Genomic DNA, 20,040 nt, shown 5'->3' on the forward strand with positions numbered 1-20,040 from the left:
GGATGGGGGCGTGCGAGGGTGGGGGGCAGGGGGAGGGTGCTATTCAGTAATTCTGGAAGATTTCACCCAGGATACCGTCGTCGCAGATCTGACGGTCACAGAATGGTGCCAAAGAGCCGCCTCCAGCAACAGAACACATCTCCTGGCACATCACAGTCCTGCAGAAGCATCAACTCTGCTCGCAACCCGTGTCCAAAAGGGAAAGTTTGGAGTGGTTCTGCTTTCGGCATATCTCAAGGACTAATTAAATCCTCCTCGCTACCTTCTAATTATTCAAATGCTATGGGATTACACTGAGGAAGTCCCTGCTGGCGTGCCAGATGAAAAGGGTTAAATCACCTACGTTAATTCTGAGAATCCAGATCTAGTTCAGACCTTCAGAAAACCACCAGCGTTACCATGAATATTTAACTAGACACCACTGTGAAAATTAAAAGGGAATTCAATTAAAAGGTTTTCAAAAAATTAATTCTGACCTCTCTACATCTGTCCAAATAAATAAGCCTTCTTGAAACGTTTTCACCTAATTGCTAATCCAATAACTAGAAGAGCATTTGCTAGTTTCATTAAGCTTAACATTTTACGGGGGTTAAAAATGCAATCATTTTAATGTTAATAATAATTATACTTATTTATCTACTCAGATGACTGAGTAGATATTCCCTCCAAGCCCTCTTGGAAAACAGGGCAACACAATACGAAGCCATTTCCTACTGTTCTCTCTTCAAATTTTAAGATATACAAGTTGAAGATTATACAAGAAGGATAAAACTAACCTAAACTCATTAGCTATGATTTTCTCGTAACATTTATTTTAGTATTTCAGCGTTATCTGGTCGCTTCCTCCAATGTCTCAGGTGGCGTGATTTACACTGCTTGATTTTTTGGTGAAGGGCTTGAGCAGCAATTCTGCATTTTATTATGTGAGGACTACCTAGACAAGATTTAAGATAAAACCCGCTGGTGCATGTGTTACAGAAGACTGAAGTCTTGACCTTTCTTCTTTTAAACCTTATCAATAATGAAGCAGGCAAGAAAAAAGAACTTGAAGTCTGGTTCTTTACTGAGTTACCAGGAGGTTCTAACACCATGTGAGGGCAAACAGGAACGCGCTGAGCCAGGTGCTGCACGGGGAGCAGACCAGCGTGCGGAGAAAGCACCACAGGACAGTAAAGAGACCAGTAAATACCTAAATTGTTTCCCTTCTTTTTGTACCTGGGAACAACAGCCCATATCCATATTTCCTTATATGTACACTCCATGAAAATATAGAACTGCAGAAATTCAGTCATGTTGGCCTACGTACGGTGTGGGGAAATGGATCTGTTACTGATGACCTTAGACAAACTTGACCTCAGAACCACCAGATCGGAGGGCACTGCAGGGCTGCTGGGGATCTGGGCAGCACACTGACTCCACACCCGACCCGGCAACCAGCTCTGGGAAGAAGACATGGCCTTGCAGATCCCAGTGTGGTTCAGATCCTAGGACAGTTTGAGGTTTGCAAAATTCTCAACAGAATATAGTTTATTAATACACCTTCTTCCTGAACAGGAGTCCAAGGACCAAGTAGCAAGGAACGATGGGCAGGGCATGAGCTCAGCTTCCCGAGCCTGGAGGGAGCCAGGCTTATGGGGAGAGTTATCAGCACTGCTGTCCTTCCTGAGGACTCTGGGAAACACCCAGAACACCACACTGCCAAACAGAAGCAGGCTGCATCTGTCTCCAGGCAAGAGTGTTTCTAGATTCTTTGCTATTAAAGAAAATCTATCCCCTGTAGATACATGAAAGAAGATGTGCGTAACTGGAATCTTACTCTCTTATCCTAATCTTACTTCTTAAAGTAAGTGTAAAAGGAATTGATCGACTTGGTTATTTTAGTACTCAGCAGTGTGGGAGCTATGTTCCTGTCTAGCAAGTTCTGAGAGAAAATACGTTTTTTAAAAACGATGCTAACTCATTAATATACTTCTTTCCTCTCTGTTTCTTTCCTCACTTCCTTCAATAGGGGTAGGGGGCTATATCAATTGTAAAGGTATAAATGGAGTTAAATTACTTTTCAATACATGGGTGTCAACACTGGGGAATTTTCAACCAAGTGTTTTCTCAAATCTACTTTGTACTATATACACTCTTGGTACACACCCAATGATGACAAAAGAGACAAGGAAAATGTTACATTTTATCAAAGCATTATAATGACTGTCTTATTTGCCATTGAGACACCTGATCAAGCATCATCAAGAACTAATGTTTCTTCCTAGATTTTAACAAATAATAAAGCCATTAAAAAAAAAAATCCTTGCTATCCAATTTTGGAGGAAAGTTAACCATGCATGGCAAAGTATGTTTTTTTTTTTTTTTTGGTAAAGATTTTACTTATTTAAGAGAAAGAGAGAGAGAGAAAGAGAATGAGTGGGGGGAAGCAGAGAGAGAGAGGGAGAAGCAGACTCCCTGCTGAGCAGGGAGCCAGACATGGGGCTCGATCCCAGGACCCGGGGATCATGACCTGGGCCGAAGGCAGATGCTTAACTGACTGAGCCACCCAGGTGCCCCATGGCAAAGCATCATTTACCACCTATTTGGAAATACGAGGTCTTCCCATGTAGGGGCTGTCCAACCAACAGAAGGCACACAAGGGACTCACATAACGTCTTTAGCAGCCTTTCAGAGAAAGCCTGGGGAACGTGTTCATAAAAATCAATTCAGATTTAGCAAGTTATAAAATTTATATTTGCTATTTGAAGGAAATGGTTATTATAACTACCCAGATTGTTAAGTATCCATTACCAATTACCAAAACCACATTACATACACTGAAGATAATCAGAGGGAAAAAAATAACAAACACATCCACACAATCATTTTATATAGTGACACCAGAAGAAAACTCTGGATTTTCTTGCTAATGTATTTAAGTTAAAATTTTAGCAAAGGGAGAGGGAAAGAGAGTCTGAAGCAGACTCCATGCTGAGCGCAGGGTCTGACTCGGGGCCTAGATCCCCACTTGAGCCCAAACCCAGCGTCGGACGCTTAGCTGACAGCACCACCCAGGTGCCCCTGTTTAAGTTAGAAGTTTGAGTGTGTTTCCTCACTGTGGCACCATGATTCACATTTGGCTTTCTACATTTTCAAGTTCTTAAGGGTGTTATCAGTTGGAAGAGGCTGGGGGACATGTTGCTAGATGATCTAGAAGGCGTTTCTCTCTTTTAGTTCTTCGCAATAAAGCTTAGAATGGTAGGACTTCCGAATAAGGAACCTCTTACCCTTGAACGCTTGCCGAAGAAGCGGCCTCTCCTGGTGGGAATGGTGCTATGGGGTTATGGTGAGGGTTAAGGGAAATGACAAATATCTTCATCTTAGCTCTGGGTCTGGCCTGAGCAGGTTTTCAGTGCAGGATAATTTCTCTCATCCTTTATTTTCTTCACTTCCCTGGCCTGGCAGCACAACGGAGGTGCAACCCAAGGCCAAGTAAAGGAGTTTGGAGAGAATTCTCCCTTGCGTGGTGCTAGCATGCTCTCCATGAACTTCCAGATGACCAGAGACCCAAGGAATTAATACAGAAGAGAGATGTGAGGTATAAGACTGATTCACAGGAGGATACAGTGGAAAGTTCAGAGAAAGAAATGCACATACTACACAATTATTAGAACGTATTATAGTATCATTATAAGGCAGTGGTTCTCAAAGTATGGTCCTCAGATCAGCAGCATCAGCAATAGCTGGGGACTTGCCCAAAATGCAATTTTAAATGGCCCATCACAAGCCTACTGAGTCAGAAATCTGGGGGTGTGTGGCCCAGAAATCTCTTTTAACCAGTTCTCTAGGTAATTCTCATACACCTTGAAGTTTGAAAACCATTAGCTATCCCATCATTAGGTCATACTACAGTATCTCAATAAGGGAATTCATGTGTTAGCTATACATTAAATTATAATAAAAAAGTTAAATATGTAGAGGTAGTAGAAAATAAAAATTTCATTTTATTCCTACTAAATATTCATTTCAACACCAATGATGTATAGCTAGGACTAACCCATCTTTTCACTGGCATTACTTTCTAAAGCACGAGGTGCTGAGTTAAACATGTAAAATAACTGAAACCTTTTAATTCCAATTAGAAGCAAATCGTCATCTGTACAACTCATACAGGAATAATTATAAACGTGAGGGGTCAGGAACCTTTAAATAGCAGCTCCCAAGCTAGCCACTTCTGTCTTTTGGGTGGGCGTGAGGGAGAACGCAAGTGACACGCTCCATGGGCGGACTGGGCGAGCCCTGACTCACAGGCAGTGGGAAGTGGCCGGCACAGCCCCACATGGTGCAGTAGGCGTGGAAAGCCTGGTCTACAAAAATCACCACCAACAAAAGTAGCTTTACTACAGAAGGAGAGAAAGGAGACAGACATAAATAAATGAAGGCCAAAGGCCGTAACCAACGCAGTCATATGTGGGGTCAATGTGTACAACCGAGCTGAAGATCAGAGTTTGCCTACGGGGGGGCCCACGTGGCCAAGAGCTTCAGGAAGAGCCCGTGTTCTTTCTTCCGGCTCTGGCCCTCGAAAGCCTCTGACAGTGAGGAGATCCTCTGCGAGCTCTCTGGTCCTCAGTTTCTTGAGTTCAAGTGGAGGTGACTGAACTCGACAAGCTCTCCGGTTGGCTCTAGTTCTAAGCTACCACAATTGTACAATACAAGGTCTTACTCTGTGTTTACATTTTTACTGTCTAAGCATCCTGGGATAAATAGTTGGTCAAAACTATTACACACAGTTAAACATACACACACTCTAACATTTTACTTCATTAGGACCGATATCGAAATCGCACTGGGAACAGTCCCTTTGGCCCAGCTAGACCAAGTGTCAGGTTACGGTCATGTACAAACTGTGCTTCACGGTGCTACGTGGACACACGTGCTCCTTGGGTCTTGAACTGCACTTGGTAAAACTTCACCTGATCTGCAAGAAGGCAGCTTCTCTTCCATGGTTGTTGTATGTATGTCCTTTTTTTGTTCATCTGACGAAGAAATATTATCTCTAAGGAGATGCACGGCCGACCAGATTCGTGTAAGCCTTAGATACTCAAAACACAAAGATATATAGACATGAACTGAAGACTAACCTCTTTCCTGTGACATTGGTGACTGGCTCAAGGCAGGATGGGGGCTGGATTCTGACTGGCTCCCGGGTGGCTGAGGAGGCATCTGACTGCCTGGAAAACACAGGAAGGGAAGTGGGGATGGGGAACCCTCTACATTAATATTGCAATTGTGCAAAACCAAGACACAGTCACATTTATTTAAATTTAACGATTACAGAAGGTATGGCCCCGTATAGAAAAAGCCATGGCTCCCAAAGCAGGCTACATCGTCCCTTTCTGGTAAAACGAAGAAGAAACATGGATAATCAGACTCAGCAAATGACCTCCTGATAAGTTTCATTTCTTCCTGAAGGAGTTCCCAAGCTCACAAATAAACGAGTGGCAGAAATCTGACACAGACTTTAACGTAGCTAACAAAATCCGAGACTAATGAACTAAATTCCCCCCTCCTGAGTTTGAACTGGTTTCTAAGTGGCCAGGCATGCACAGCGGCCAAAAATTTTTTGTTGGTAAATATTTATTTGATGTAGAAATATCAACCAATTTCTAAAAAAAAAAAAAATCTTTAATCAGAGATTTAATACAAACACAATAGACTTTGGTGGAAAAAAAACCAGAACATACTACTATAAAATCTACATTTTATATATATTAGCACTAAAGAGGAAGTATTATTCTGCACCCTTTTTGATCTTTATTGCTAATAAAACAACAGCATCTATTAACATCTATTTGATTTCCATTTATTTAATGTGTGCTGAGTGTGTCTCTTCAAACTATAATGTAAGCTCCTTGAGACAGGAATCATGTCTTTTACTCCTTTAATCCCTCCATTAGCATAACAAATATTAATAAAACTTTGTTATTTAATGGCCCTTAATCTAAGCATATGAATTATGCTCAGTATAAGTATAAAGATACTTGTTATTTTTATTAAGTAAAGGGAGACAATGAATCATGTGAAGGCAGGAGACAGGATTTTGAAATTTAAGAATCATCAGGGGTACGTGATAACTCACTTTCTGGCTCAGAGGTTTAGATACATTTTGACTAAAAATATTATTGAAGAGGGCAGCTGAATTTAGCCCAGTCCTCAAGGTGCTAGCTCTCGTGGCATGAAGAGCTTGCTGTTTTATCTTCTCATCTTCTCCTTTGCTAAAATAAACTGAAAGACTGAAATAGACGCACATACATAGCGACATGGTACACATATGCATACATGCCTGCATCTGTGCAGGCATGTAACGATCTCCCCACATCACCCCCGGGGCTACGGCGATGACCGTGCTAGGTCAAGCTACCCGCTTCCATCACAGCACCCACTTCTCCATGGTTCTGTTTACTGCCACAAGAACCACAGCTGAGTACAGAAGGAAATTAACGGATTGAACATCACCACCAATTCGCCCGGTGAAGGTCATGCTGCAGAGCCTGGGGTTTTACGCTGAACAACCACCCTCTCCTCTTTCTAACCAACGGCAACTCGCAAGGCCAGGCGGCCTGACTCCAGCCCAGGAAGAGCGTGGTCCCCAGAGTCTCTCAGGACTGTCACTCATTACTGATTCTAATAACGGCTGTATCTGTAGCAGCCAGAGAGGCCGGAAAATGATTTTCCATTTAGATAATACACACCTCGTTGTCAAAATAGAACTATTAAAAAATCCCAAATTGTTTTTGGGAGTTTAGGCTTCTCACTTTAAGAAAAGAATGTATTTAAGACCTGTGCATATATTTCTGAGTGCTCCTGGGTTCAAATGCCCTTCTCATTCTCAGATACAGTGAAAACCAAGACCTGAATGGACAGACGCTGAGAACGGTGGCACTGTGAGACCACCAGGAGTAGCTCTGAACTCACAGCCACGCCTAGTGTCTAAAAATCCTAGACAAACAGTCCGGTCTCTCTTCAGCCATTCATTTTACTCCTAGACATTTGCAATAAATTTGTGTGAGTACCAAATAATTAAACGGAAAGTAAAAAAACAACATTCTGGATGAAAACAATTTCAAGGGTAAACACTGGTCATCAACGTGGCCATAGACACACAAAAGTTGTTGTGTCTACTCAGGGTCAAGTGCTTCCTATGAAATGCCCTCAGGCTCCCAATCTGCAGCCCACTTAGAAATGAAAAGCACTCTGTAGCCAAATCCTGACTTTTTAAAATGTCACCGGGGAATCAGCTGCACTAAGTCAGTAAGTGCTTACATTATAGTGATTGTTTCTGTATGACAGACCTAATTCATAGACTCATGACAGCAAAACAAACAGTAATTCTGCGTTAATACAGGACACTACCACTTACGCTATGCACGCCCAAGGCACTGCTCTCATGTACAATATATCAAGTAAAAGTAAAGAAAGGCTGTAAGAAACCCATCTCATGAATTCATAAAACACTGCCACATCCAACAGCACTATGCTTGTCTGGTGCAATTCTAAGACAGATATCTCTTTATGGCAACGAGAAATTTATTACTAAATCCATCCTTTACAGAAATAAACAAGAGCCTTTTCGTGGTAAAGACAGATTTGAGCAAACTGCTTTAAGTTCCCCACATGCTTTTACCCCCTATCTTTCCACCAGTAGTTTCATAATTACTAAGAAAGAGAGCGTCACCCTCTCAAGGCACAGGTAGAAGCACAGTCACAGCCGGTGATCAATCAGAAAATAAATCTGAGAAATATAATACAGGATTAGTTTGTGTCCCTGGTCCACATAAAGAAGATAATTCAGAGCCCTCTGAACCAAATGAATTAAGTAAATACCCTCAAAATCATAGATTTTTATAGGACATATGTTTCTCATAAGTAAAACCTTTTAAACAAAATTTGGTATTTTAAAAGAGAATATTGCCATGCATAGTGAACAAACAAACTTTATGGGAAGGCTTTAACATTAAGTCAGTTTTGTTTTTGTTTTTTTTTTTTTTTAAAGATTTTATTTATTTATTTGACTGACAGAGATCACAAGCAGGCAGAGAGGCAGGCAGAGAGAGAGAGAGAGAGAGAGGAAGCAGGCTCCCTGTGGAGCAGAGAGCCTGACGCGGGGCTCGATCCCAGGACCCTGGGATCATGACCTGAGCTGAAGGCAGAGGCCTCAACCCACTGAGCCACCCAGGTGCCCCTAAGTCAGAGTTTTTAAAGAAAGCCATTTTCCCCTTGTCTATAATGATGCGAACATAATGGAAAAAACATTACAACTGGAAAAAACTATGCTGAGTTAGAATAAATCCCACCACTTTACGGCTATGTATTTATTCTCCAATGACCATATATACGATACTGTACAAAATCCTGGTGCAACAAAATGAAAATGAAGCATCAGTAAGTCACCTGAATTTCTGCTGTTGCCAACTTAAAACTCTCAGAAGTCTGCAGCATGATTTTTTAAAAGAAATTTTAATTTTACACTTACAGAAGTTACAACATGAGTATAACGAACTCCTATAAATCCCTTAGCTCACCTCCCCTAGTGTTCACCTCTTATACAACCATAGTATCATTATCTTAAGCACTTAACATGCTACCACACTATTAACTGAAGATCTTACTTGAATTTCGCCATTGTTTTTCTTCCTTCCATTCTAGCATCTCGCATTGCGTTTATTTCTCCGTAGTCTCCTCCAGCCTATAAAAGACCCTCAGCCTTTCCTTATGTTTTAGGACCTTGACGCTTTTGGAGAGTACGGCTTATGACATAGACATGTTTCATTTCTGGTGTTGTTTACTCTGATTACTCGGTAAAAGTTGGGTATCTACCAAATCCCTCCAAAATAAAATTACTATTGTGCCCTTCGCAGTTGTGAGCATCTTAGGGAAGATATTTGAGACTATGCAAATCCTCTTTCCAACTTGCCTGCATTAACCTCAGCATCATTAGAGGACCCCACCTGTTACATTTATTACAAAACTTTGTAATGACGATCCTTTATTCTCTTCTTTCCTTCTGCATTTATTAATGGAAGTCTATTGTGAGGAAGAACTAGCTCCCCCCCCCTTTGTTTATGTATTTATAAGACTATTTATTTCTATCCACAAAAACTCATCGTAGAAGACACACTATAGGATGACTTCCAGCAAATCACATCCTGGTGTAATCCTCACGTCTTGATTGAAGGCAGAACTTGTAACTTGACTTTAACCAAATATAACAAACGAAATATCACTCTTAAAATTACATTACATGGCAAAATTAAAGGTGTTTTACAGATGTAATTAAAGTCTTTAATTGGCTGGTTTTGAGACAATCAAAAGGGCGATGATGATGTGCAGACCTGACTTTCAAAGAGGACCCAGGCTTCTCTCAGCAGACCTGTGTTTCCCATGGCCTTGAAGGCCTCACTTCTACAAGCACAGATCATCTGACACTCTGCAGCCTTCTGAGGCCTTGAGCAGAGGACCTACTGGGCTGTGCCTGGATGCCTGGCCATGGAAACTGTGAGAAGGTGTATGTCTGTTGTTTTAAGCTGCTGAGTGTATAGTAATTTGTACAAACAACAAGAAATGAATACACTCGTTGATATTTATTTTATTCCATGGGTTAAAATCCAACATTGACAATATTTTGTTCCTAGAACTGTTCCAGCATTGGCCATCAGAAGTTCCTTCAAATCCTTAGTTTGTGGAATCGTAAGATACTGCAGGCTCATTTTGCATTTTTTCTGACCTAGCCCTGTAATCAAGCACTTCTAGGATTGCTTGATCTTTTTACTGGAAGATCATGTTCACAGACGAAGATCTGAGCACTAGGTGTGCTCATTATTTCTGGGATGCTATTGCTTCTTGGCCCTCTCAGAGAACAGATGTAGGAAATACACGTATGCACACTAACCCATACGTATATGCGCATCTACATTTCAGTATCTGTGTGTGTAACTGTGGGCTTATGAAAATACCTCTGATTCCAATCCAGAATTGGAGGGTATATTTTAGTCTTCCCTCTTTCCTTATTAAGACTTCTTTTTACAATAGTAAGAAACCCCGATCTCATTATCTCAATCAATACACAAAGTAACCTCAGAATTACGCATCTACATCACTGTGAAAAAACAGAGCCATTCGTTAGAGGACTTCCTGCCATTTTGCATTCCCTTCACATCTTGACTGGCCCTAATTGTTTTGATATTCGGGTGGTATGTGAAATACTTCCATGGTTCCAGAAGTCACCAAGAGATACAAAAAGATGTGTGCCGAAGAGTCAGTCCTGACTCAATCCTGCTGCTCTGTTTCCATTTCTTCTTCTTTCCACTCCTCTCCCAGCTGCCCTCTATAATAAACAATTTTTTTAAGGTTCTGGTTTATCTTTGCTATATATATTTCTTCATAAATGAAAGGATATCTGTGGATTCTCTTACATTATTTTACTCCCTACTTGAAGGGTAACATCCTACATAGCTTTTGGGTTTTGCTTTTCTTCTTAACAACATATCCTGAAAAGTACGTTCTGTAAGTTTATAACATTTTTCATTTGAGAAATAGGTATATGGCGTTCCTTTATGTGAATATTCTGTACTTTATGCAACCACTTGCCAAATATGGGCATTTTGGCTGTTTCCAATCTCTTGCATGTGTATTTCTGTATTGTTTGAGATCTACCTTTAGGGTAAATTCCTTGAAGTGGGATTGTTGGGGCAAAAAAATATGTCAATTTCCCTCTGCGAAGTTGTGAACCAATTTAAATTCTCACAAGCGATGTTTGAAAGGTCTGTCTCTCTGTAACCTAACAAAGTATGTGGTCATTTAAACCATGTTTGTCAGTCTTATATGTGAGAAACAGTATCTGAGATTTTTGAATTTGCCTTCCTGATTCTGAGTGAGTTTGACCACCTTCTCATTTTAAGAGATATAAATATAGCTCTTCTGGTTCATTGCTTATTCATGTCTTTCCCACATTTTTCAGTCTGGGTTTTTAATACTTTTGTCTTGTAATTTTTAAGAATTCTTAATATGTCAGGGATATAATAACCCTTTATGGTACGCGTTGTGACTATTTTCTCCTACTTTGTCAATTGTCTTTGGATTTTATGATGCCTTTTGTAGTGGACATTTTTTTAAACAAAGGGCCAAATTTATCAATCTTTATTTTTATTGCCTCTAGATTCTGTGTCCTATAGAAAGCTCCTCTCTGTACCAAGGTTAAAGAGGAATTCACCCCAGTTTTCTTCAAGTACATGCATGGCCTCATCTTAATCTGCTGCGATTTTATTTTTGTGTGTGATGAAATATAGATCAAATCTTATCTTTTCTGATCAGAGCTTTGAAGATCTACTCTTATAGCACATTTTAATGTCTAGTAAGGCTATAGCTCCCTAACCCCTTAACCCACCTTTTCTTTTTCAGTGTTTTCTACCGTTATTTTTTCTACATGAACTTTAGTATCAATTTGTCTGCATAAAATAACTTGTTAATGTTTTTACTGGGATTACAATGATACTCTAATTTCAGGAGAATGAAAGACTATTGAGTTCATCCTATTCAAGAAGAGGAGAACATCTTCCATTGTTCATGTCTTCTTTACTTTTTTCCAAGTACATAAAAGCTTTGTGTATTTTATGTTAAGTTTATTCCTGAGCATTTAATCTTTGTTGCTACTAATTACAGATAGGATTTTCTCTAACTGTATGTCTTTTAACTGTTTATTGCTTGTGTAGAGGAAGGTCATTGCTTTTATTTTTCATTTTACTTTTTCATCATGATAAGGGTACTCTTTAATCCCCATTCCAGCTTCCCCCATAACCCTACCAACCCACCCTGCAGGAATCATCAGTTTATTCTCTGTAGTTAAGAATCTGTTTCTTAGTTCTTAGTTCTCTCTTTGGAATCCATTTCTTAGTTCTCTCTTAGAAAAAAGAGAGAACTTTTTCCCCCCTTTGCTCATTTGTTTCTTAAAGTCCACATGACTGAAATCATATGGTTTTGTCTTTCTCTGACTTATTTCACTTAGCATTATACTCTCCAGCTCTGTCCATGTTGCTGCAAACGGCAAGATTTCCTCCTTTTTTATGGCTGCATACTATTCCATTGTACATACATGTACCAAATCTTGGGCTGCTTTCATAGCTTGGCTATTGTAAATAATGCTGCTATGAACATAGGGGTGCATGTATTCCTTTGAATTCGTGTTTTTGTATTTTGGGCGTAAATATCCAGTAGTGTGATTCTTTGATTGCAGGTAGTTCTATTTTTACTTTTTTTTTTTGGAGGAATCTCCATACTGTTTTCCAGTGACTGCACCAGTTTGCATCCCCACCAACAGTGCATGAGGGGTCTTGTTTCTCCACATCCTCACCAATAACTGTTATTTCCTGCGTTGTTGATTTTAGCCATTCTGACAGGTATGAGATGATATCTCACTATAGTTTGATTTGCATTTCCCTGATGAGTGATGTCAAGCATCTTTTCATGCATCTGTTGGCCATCTGGATGTCTTCTTTGGAGAAATATGTGTTCATGTATTCTGCCCATTTTAAATTGTACTATTTATTTTGGGGATATTGAGTTGTATTAATTCTTTGTATATTTTGAATACTAACCCTTTATCAGGTATGTCATTTACAAATATCTTTCCCCTTTTAGTGGGGTTGCCTTTTAGTTTTGTTGTTTCCTTTGCTGCACAGAAAGTTTTTATTCTGATGTAATCCAATAATTTATTTTTGCTTTTACTTCCCTTGCCAGAGGAGAAATACTTAGAATAATGTTGCTAACAGCCTATGTTGGAGAGATTACTGCCTGTGGTTTCTTCAAGGATTTTTATGGTTTGGGGTCTCACGTTTAAGTCTTTAATCCATTTCAAGTTTATTTTTGTGGCTGGTATAAGAAAGTAACCCAGTTTCATTCTTTCACATGTGGCTGTCCAGTTTTTCTAACACCACTTGTTGAAAATATGTTTTCCCCATTGTATATTCATTTCTCCTTTGTCAAAGATTAATAGACCATATAATTGTGGGTTTATTTCTGGGTTTTCTATTCTGTTTCATTGATGTATGTATCTATTTTTATGCCAAATACCATACTGTCTTAATTACTACTGCCTTGTAATATAATTTGAAATTCAGAATTGTGATTACCTCCAGTTATGTTTTTCTTTTTCAAGATGCTTTGGCTATTCAAGGTTATTCATGGTTCTATACCAATTTTAGAACCATTTGTTCTAGTTCTGTGAAAACTGTTGTTGGTATTTTGATAGGCCTGCATTAAATCTGTAGATTGCTTTGGGTAGTACAGATATATTAACAATATTTGTTCTTCCAACCCATGAGCATGGAATGTCTTTCCATTTCTTTGTGTTGTCTTGAATTTCCTACATCAGTGTTTCACAGTTTTCATAGTACAGGTATTTCACTACTTTGGTTAAGTTTCTTCCTATATATTTTATCACTTTCGGTGCAATTGTAAATGGGGTTTTCTTACTATCACTTTCTGCTCCTTCATTATTAATGTAAAGGATAACAGATTTCTGTACATTGATTTTGTATCCTGTGACTTCACTGAACTCATTTATCAGTTCTAATAGTTTTGCGGAAAGTCTCCAGGGTTTTCTATATGTAGAATCATGTCATCTGTAAATAGCAAAGTTTTACTTCTTCCTTACTAATTTTGATGCCTTTTATTTTTGTATGTTGTCTAATTGCTGTGGCTAGGGCTTCTTCCAGTATTATGCTGAATAACAGTGGTGAGACTGGACATTCTTGTCTTTTTCCTGATCCTCAAGGAAAAAGCTCTTAGTTTTTCCCAATTGAGTATGATGTTGGTTTTGAGTTTTTCAAATTTCAAATAAGGACTTTATTATGTTGAGGTATGTTCCCTTTAAAACTACTCTATGGAGACTTTTATCATAAATGGATGTTGCACCTTGTTACCTGCCTTTTATCTGTCTACTGAAATGATCATATGGCTCTTATTCTTTCTCTTATTGTGACATATCACACTGACTGTTTTGTGAGTACTGGACCTGGACCACACTTGCATCCTGGGAATAAATCCCACTTTGTTGCAGTATATGATTTTTTAAATGTATTGTTGGGTTAGGTGGACAGATATTTTGTTGAGAATTTCTCCCAACCACACTCATGAGTGATACTGACCTGTAGTTCTCTTTTGTTGTGGTGTCTTTACCTAGTTTTGTTATCAGGGTGATACTGTCCTTATAGATAAATCTGGAAATTTTCCTTCCTCTTGTATTTTTGGAATTGTTTAAGAAGAATGGGTATTAAGAAGAATGGGCTCTGGGGTGCCTGACTGGCTCAGTGGCTTAAGCCTCTGCCTTCCACTCAGGTCATGATCTCAGGGTTCTGGGATCGAGCCCTGCATCAGGCTCTCTTCTCGGCAGGGAGCCTGCTTCCTCCTCTCTCTCTCTCTGCTTGCCTCTCTGGCTACTTGTGATCTCTCTCTGTCAAATAAATAAAATCTTAAAAAAAAAAAAAAAAGAAGAATGGGCTCTTTAAATGTTTGGTAGAATTCGCCTGTGAAGTCACCTGATCCTGGACTTTTATTTATTGCGAGTTTTTTGGTTACAGATTAAATATCATGGCTGGTGATTTCTATTTCTTCCTGCTTAAGTTTTGGTAGGTTTTATGTTTCTAGGAATTTATCCTTTTCGTCTAAGCTGTCCAATTTGTTGGCATACAGGTTTTCATAATATTGTTTGTTATTTCAATGTTTTGTTTGTATTTCGATGGTGTTGGCTGTTATTTCTCCTTTTTCATTAGTAATTTTATTTGGGTTCTCCCCCCCCCTATTTTAAATCAGTCCAGTTAGAGGTTTATCAATTTTGTTGATCTTCTCAAAGAACCAGCTCCTGGTTTCATTGATCTGTTTTTTAGTTTTTATAGCATTTATATCTGTTCTAATCCTTATTATTTCCTTCATTTTGCTGGGTTTGGGTTTTGTTCATTCTTTTTATTCCCAGCTCCTTTAGGTGTAATGTTAGATTGTTTATCTGAGACTTTTCTTGCTTCTTAGTTGACCCATTCACTGTTTAATAGCCTGTTATTTAATCTCAATGTATTTGTGCTCTTCCCAGATTTTTTCTTATGGTTGCTTTCTAGTTTCATAGAGCTGTGGTCAGAAAAGATACACAGTACGAATCTGATTTTTTTTAATTCGTTGAGACTTCGTTGGTGGCCTAATATGTAGTCTGTTCTGGAAAACATTCTGTGTGCACTTGAAAAGAATGCGTATTCTGTTGTACAAGAATGGAATGTTCTGAATATGTCTTTAAATTCATCTGGTCCAGGGGTGCCTGGGTGGCTTGGTGGGTTGAAGCCTCTGCCTTCCACTCAGGTCATGATCCCAGAGTCCTGGGATCGAGCCCCGCTCTCTGCTCAGTGGGGAGCCTGCTTCCCCTCTCTCTCTGCCTGCCTCTCTGCCTACTTGTGATCTTGTCTGTCAAATGAATAAATAAAATCTTAAAAAAAAAACCAAAAAACAAAACTCCATCTGGTCCAGTGTGTCATTCAAAGCCACTGTTTGGTTTTCTGGTTGGATGATCTGTCCATCAATGGAAGTGGAGTGTTAAAGTCCCTTACTAGTATTGCATTATTATTATTTCTTTTATATTTGTTATTAACTGTTCTATGTATTTGTGTGCTCCATCTTGGGCACATAAATGTTTACAATTTTATATCCTTTTGTTGCATGGTCCCCTTTATTATTATACAGTGTCCTTCTTTGTTTCTTGTTACTATCTTTGCTTTGAATTCTATTTTGTCTGTTTTAAGTACTGCTATCTTGGCTTGCTTTTGGAATCCATTTGCATAATAAATGTGTCTCTATCCCCTCACTTTCAATGTACAGGTGTCTTTTGGTCTGAAATGAGTCTCTTGTAGGCAGCACACAGATGGGTCTTATTTTTTATTCACTCTGTCACCTTATGTCTTTTGATCGGAGCATTTAATTCATTTACATTCAAAGTAATTATTGGTAGATATGTATTTATTGCTATTTTGTTACTTGTTTTGTGGCCGTTTCTACAGATTATCTCTGATCCTTTCTTCTCTTGCTTTTTCATGGTTTATTGGCTTTCTTTACTGATATACTTGGATTCTTTTCTTTCCTTTTTTTTTTGCATAATTTTCTTTCCTCTCCTTTGGTCAGCGTGGTTACTTTCCGTTATTGTCTTCCAGGTTGTTATTTCGATCCTGTGCTTCATCTGGCCTGCTATTTATTTCACCAAGTGTATTTTAAATTTCATTTATTGTATTCTTAATTTCGATTGGTTCTTTTTTAAATCTCTGTATTAAGGGTCTCACTGATGTCCTCCACTCTCTTCTCCAGTCCAGTAAGTGTCTTTATGATGACGGAGTTAAGTTTTCTATCAGGCACATAATACTTCTATCCATTTTGCTTTGGTCTCTTGCCGTGGCTTGATCCTCTTCTTTCATTTGGAAGATGTTTCTCTGTCTTCCCATTTGATCTTACTTTCTGTATCTGTTTCCGTGTGTTAGGAAAGTCACCTACGTTTCTTGTTCTTAACGATATGAGCCTTATGCAGAGGGGTCCCGCAGTGTCCTACAGTGCTGTGTCCCCTGTTCTTCAGGGTCTGACACCTCAGGGAGTGTCTCGACGTGCGTTGCCTGTGCTCTGCTTTTTAGTCTTGGCCTCTTTTTCTTTTAATGCAGTTGTCTGCAGAGGCTCTCTGCAAATGATGGGCAGCAAGGTGACAGTGATCTGCTTGTAAAATGACACCTGCCCCTACTAGAACTGAGGTCCTGTAAAATGTGCAGTCAGCAGATGTGGTATTGGCAGGGTTTGCACCAGTCTTCTGTGGGGAGAGGCCCATAGCTAGGGGACTTAGGGGAGCCTAACTGGGAAGGGCAAATCCATGCAAGGGCAGAGGGGTGGGGCTTGATACAAGCTCATTAGATAAGAAGTGTCAGCATTGGGCTGGTTACTGCAGGTGGCCACTGTTTATGCTGGGGGACAGGGAAGAGAAATGATGCCTGTCCGCTCCTTTGCTCCTAGAGAGGTCTCCCTGTGCTGTCTCTGTGGGAAGCACTCTGAGATAAGCAAATCACTCTGCCTCCCATCTGTCCCCAGTGTTTTTTAAATTGCTGGTTCTATGCTGTATCTTCATGGGCTGTTTGTCCTGCTATCTCCTTAAATGGGGGGGAACTCAACTTCCTAAAGCCCTCCAGGCTCTCCCAGGGCTGAACCAGCTGATTTAAAATTCCAGGTTTTAAGTTCGGCTGGTTTTCAGAACTCACAAAATTTAGCCCCTCTCTTTTTCAAAGACAAACATTATGGAGATTCATCCTCCGGGTTTGTGGGCTCCGTGGTGCGCAAGTCCGTATTCTGCCTTTGTCCACACCGTAGTTTCCATCCCCGTGGAGGAGGGCCATGGTCCCAGACTCTGTCTTCACTCTTGTATCTTCTTCCATGTGGCCTCTTCCCTGCCCTCAGTTGTGGAGTCTGTTCTGCCAATCTCTGGGTTATTTATGCTGATATGGGCATTATCTAGTTGTATCCCTGGGGCAGGGTGTGCTTAGGATCCTCCTAAGCTGCCATCTTCTCAGCCAATTTTTTTTTAAACTTAAGTATAATTGACACATAATGTTATAGGCTATTGTTTTTTGTATGTTAATTTTATATCCTGTAACAACACTGAATTCTACAGTTTGAGTTAATTTATCATTGTTTCTCTGGGGTTTTCCAGGCTTAAAAAAAAAAAAAGAAGAGTTTAAAAAAAAAAAGATACTGGTTTTTAAACTGAGGCATACATACTTTACCACGTTGAGAGAGTACCTCTCAATTTCTATTGCATTTTTTTTTTTTTTTTTAAGATTTCATTTATTTGAGAGAGAGAAAAAGAGAGAGAAAGCGAGCATGGGCAGGGTGAGTGGCAGAGGGAGAAGTAGACTCCATGCTAAGCAGAAGACTGAGGGGCTCGATCCCAGACCTGAGTGGAAGGCAGACGTTTAACCAGCTGAGCCACCCAGGTGCTCTCACTGAGCGTTCGTATCATGATTGGGTATTGAATTTTATTAAAGGAGATATTTTTCTACAGATTTATTTCCATGGTATATAGGATTAATGCAGTTGTTAACAATGAACCAACCTTGCATTCCTGGAATAAATTTCACTTGGTCATGTTGCATTATTTTCTTAATGTACTGTTGATTTTTTGTTTGCTAATACTTTCCTTGGAATTTTTACCCTGGGATAGATTTTGAGGGAAATTTTTCTAATTAAAAAGAGCTTTTAATAACTAAATCAAGATAATCATCAAAGTAAACATTTTTAATAACAAAACACTGGGATGTAACAGAATTGGCAGAAAAGAGGCTATACGTGCATGTCTTATAAATCAGTACACATCCAGCAACGTTTGGCTTACAGTCTTTAGACTGAGACATGACACAGAATAAGATGGTGGGACAGTCAGTACTAACAAGTGCTAAGTTCTCACAGGTGACAGAGTCCTAGTGCTCACTTAAATTCTTATTTTACTTTACTGTTTGTCTCATCTCACTAAAATTCAAGTTCCAAGTATTGACAGGATTGTCTGTTTTGCTCCCCACTATGTCTGCTGAACCAGACATATTATAAGCATTCAATAAATATTTGCTGAATAGATAAAGGTGAGACAGATTACCCCAAGCCTAGACTAATAGTTAATTAAGCCTTTAGTTATCAGTAATCACATAGTTTTATTACTGTTGATTAGGGATAGGCAAACTTATTCTTTAAACTGCCAGAGAGTAAGTATTTCAGGCTTTGCAGGCCATATGTTCTCTGTTGCAACAATTCAACTCAGCTGTTGCAGTGCAAAAGCACCATAGATAATACATAAACAAAACAGCATAAAGAAAAGTTTATTTACAAAGACAGGTGGTGAGCTGGATTTGGCCCAAAGGTGGTAGTTTGCTAACTCCTGTTTTAAGTGACAGTTATCAGTAAAAAAGAAACATTTCAGGGCCACTTGCTCAAAAAGTCAATAAACACCAAATGTTATTTATTAACAATAGCAATGACATATAAACCCCATATTGAACAAAGAGGACTACATAAATATATGTCAGGAACAGAATTTGGTTTATGTTGTTTTAAAATCAGATCTACTTTAGGATACGCCGGCTTCCTCGGTACTTAATGTGAGCACAGTTCTGAGATTTAAATGGTAATTGCATTTAGCAGGTAAACTGTGAGCTAAGTGATGATTTTGCAGTTTTACTCTCTCAACTTTTTTGGCCAGACCAAAATAAACAAACAGATCAGTACTGACGAGATGCAATCATGTCAGTTATCCTCCATCACTGCCATGTTGGGGGAGCAGAGAAGAAGCATGAGATGAATAGTGTTTCCACATTAATCCTCTATTGAGGCTAAAACTTCCTGGGTTAATTCCTTTCTAAATGACTACAACATACGACTACAGGAATTCAATAAGAACAAAAACACTAACTCTGAACTACAACAGCCTCTGGCAGACAAATCATTCATCCCTTTTCAAATAATACTGTGCTATCTTAACACGCAGTACTAACAGGCAAAGAAATACCCAGAAATTCCATTTTTCAAAAGTTGTAGTGGCCAGAGAAAAGGCAGATTTCTTCCTTTCGCACTCCTACAGACAATCATCATCACCATCATCGTCATCATCGCCACCACCATCATCATCATCATTATCAACAAAGCTAGGAAGGTTTTAGTTCTCTGAGATATGACAGTGATATAATTAACCAACACAGCAACACTGGCGTTTGAATGACAGATCTTACTTAATGTCAATTTTGCCAGGAACCCATTCTCTCCTTCCAGTTTTGCCTCATTAGCTTACTTTGGGAAAAATGGATAAAAGGAGAACAACATCTGGAGTGCTGTGTTGGTCTTACAAGTTCTGATGTAAGTAGGAGATCACTGCGCTGGAATGTAAACAATGAAGTAAAAACCCACTGGGTCCTTACTATGGAGAAGGCCACGTCCTACATGAGATTCCTTCATTAG

The 20,040-nt window shown here is 39.3% G+C and overlaps 1 protein-coding gene across 1 annotated transcript in view; it reads right to left on the reverse strand.

Moving 5' to 3' along the window:
• Nucleotides 1-20,040, reverse strand: part of LOC111158721 (AT-rich interaction domain 1B) — a 441,226-nt gene that overhangs the window by 91,478 nt on the left and 329,708 nt on the right. Inside the window, 1 exon segment of the mRNA XM_022520948.1 lies at nucleotides 5,121-5,210. Coding sequence (XP_022376656.1) covers nucleotides 5,121-5,210 — 90 coding nt within the window.

This window comes from Enhydra lutris, unplaced genomic scaffold (genome assembly GCF_002288905.1).
Source record: "Enhydra lutris kenyoni isolate GAN:26980312 unplaced genomic scaffold, ASM228890v2 scaffoldscaffold62, whole genome shotgun sequence".
Classification (NCBI taxonomy): Eukaryota; Metazoa; Chordata; class Mammalia; order Carnivora; family Mustelidae; genus Enhydra; species Enhydra lutris.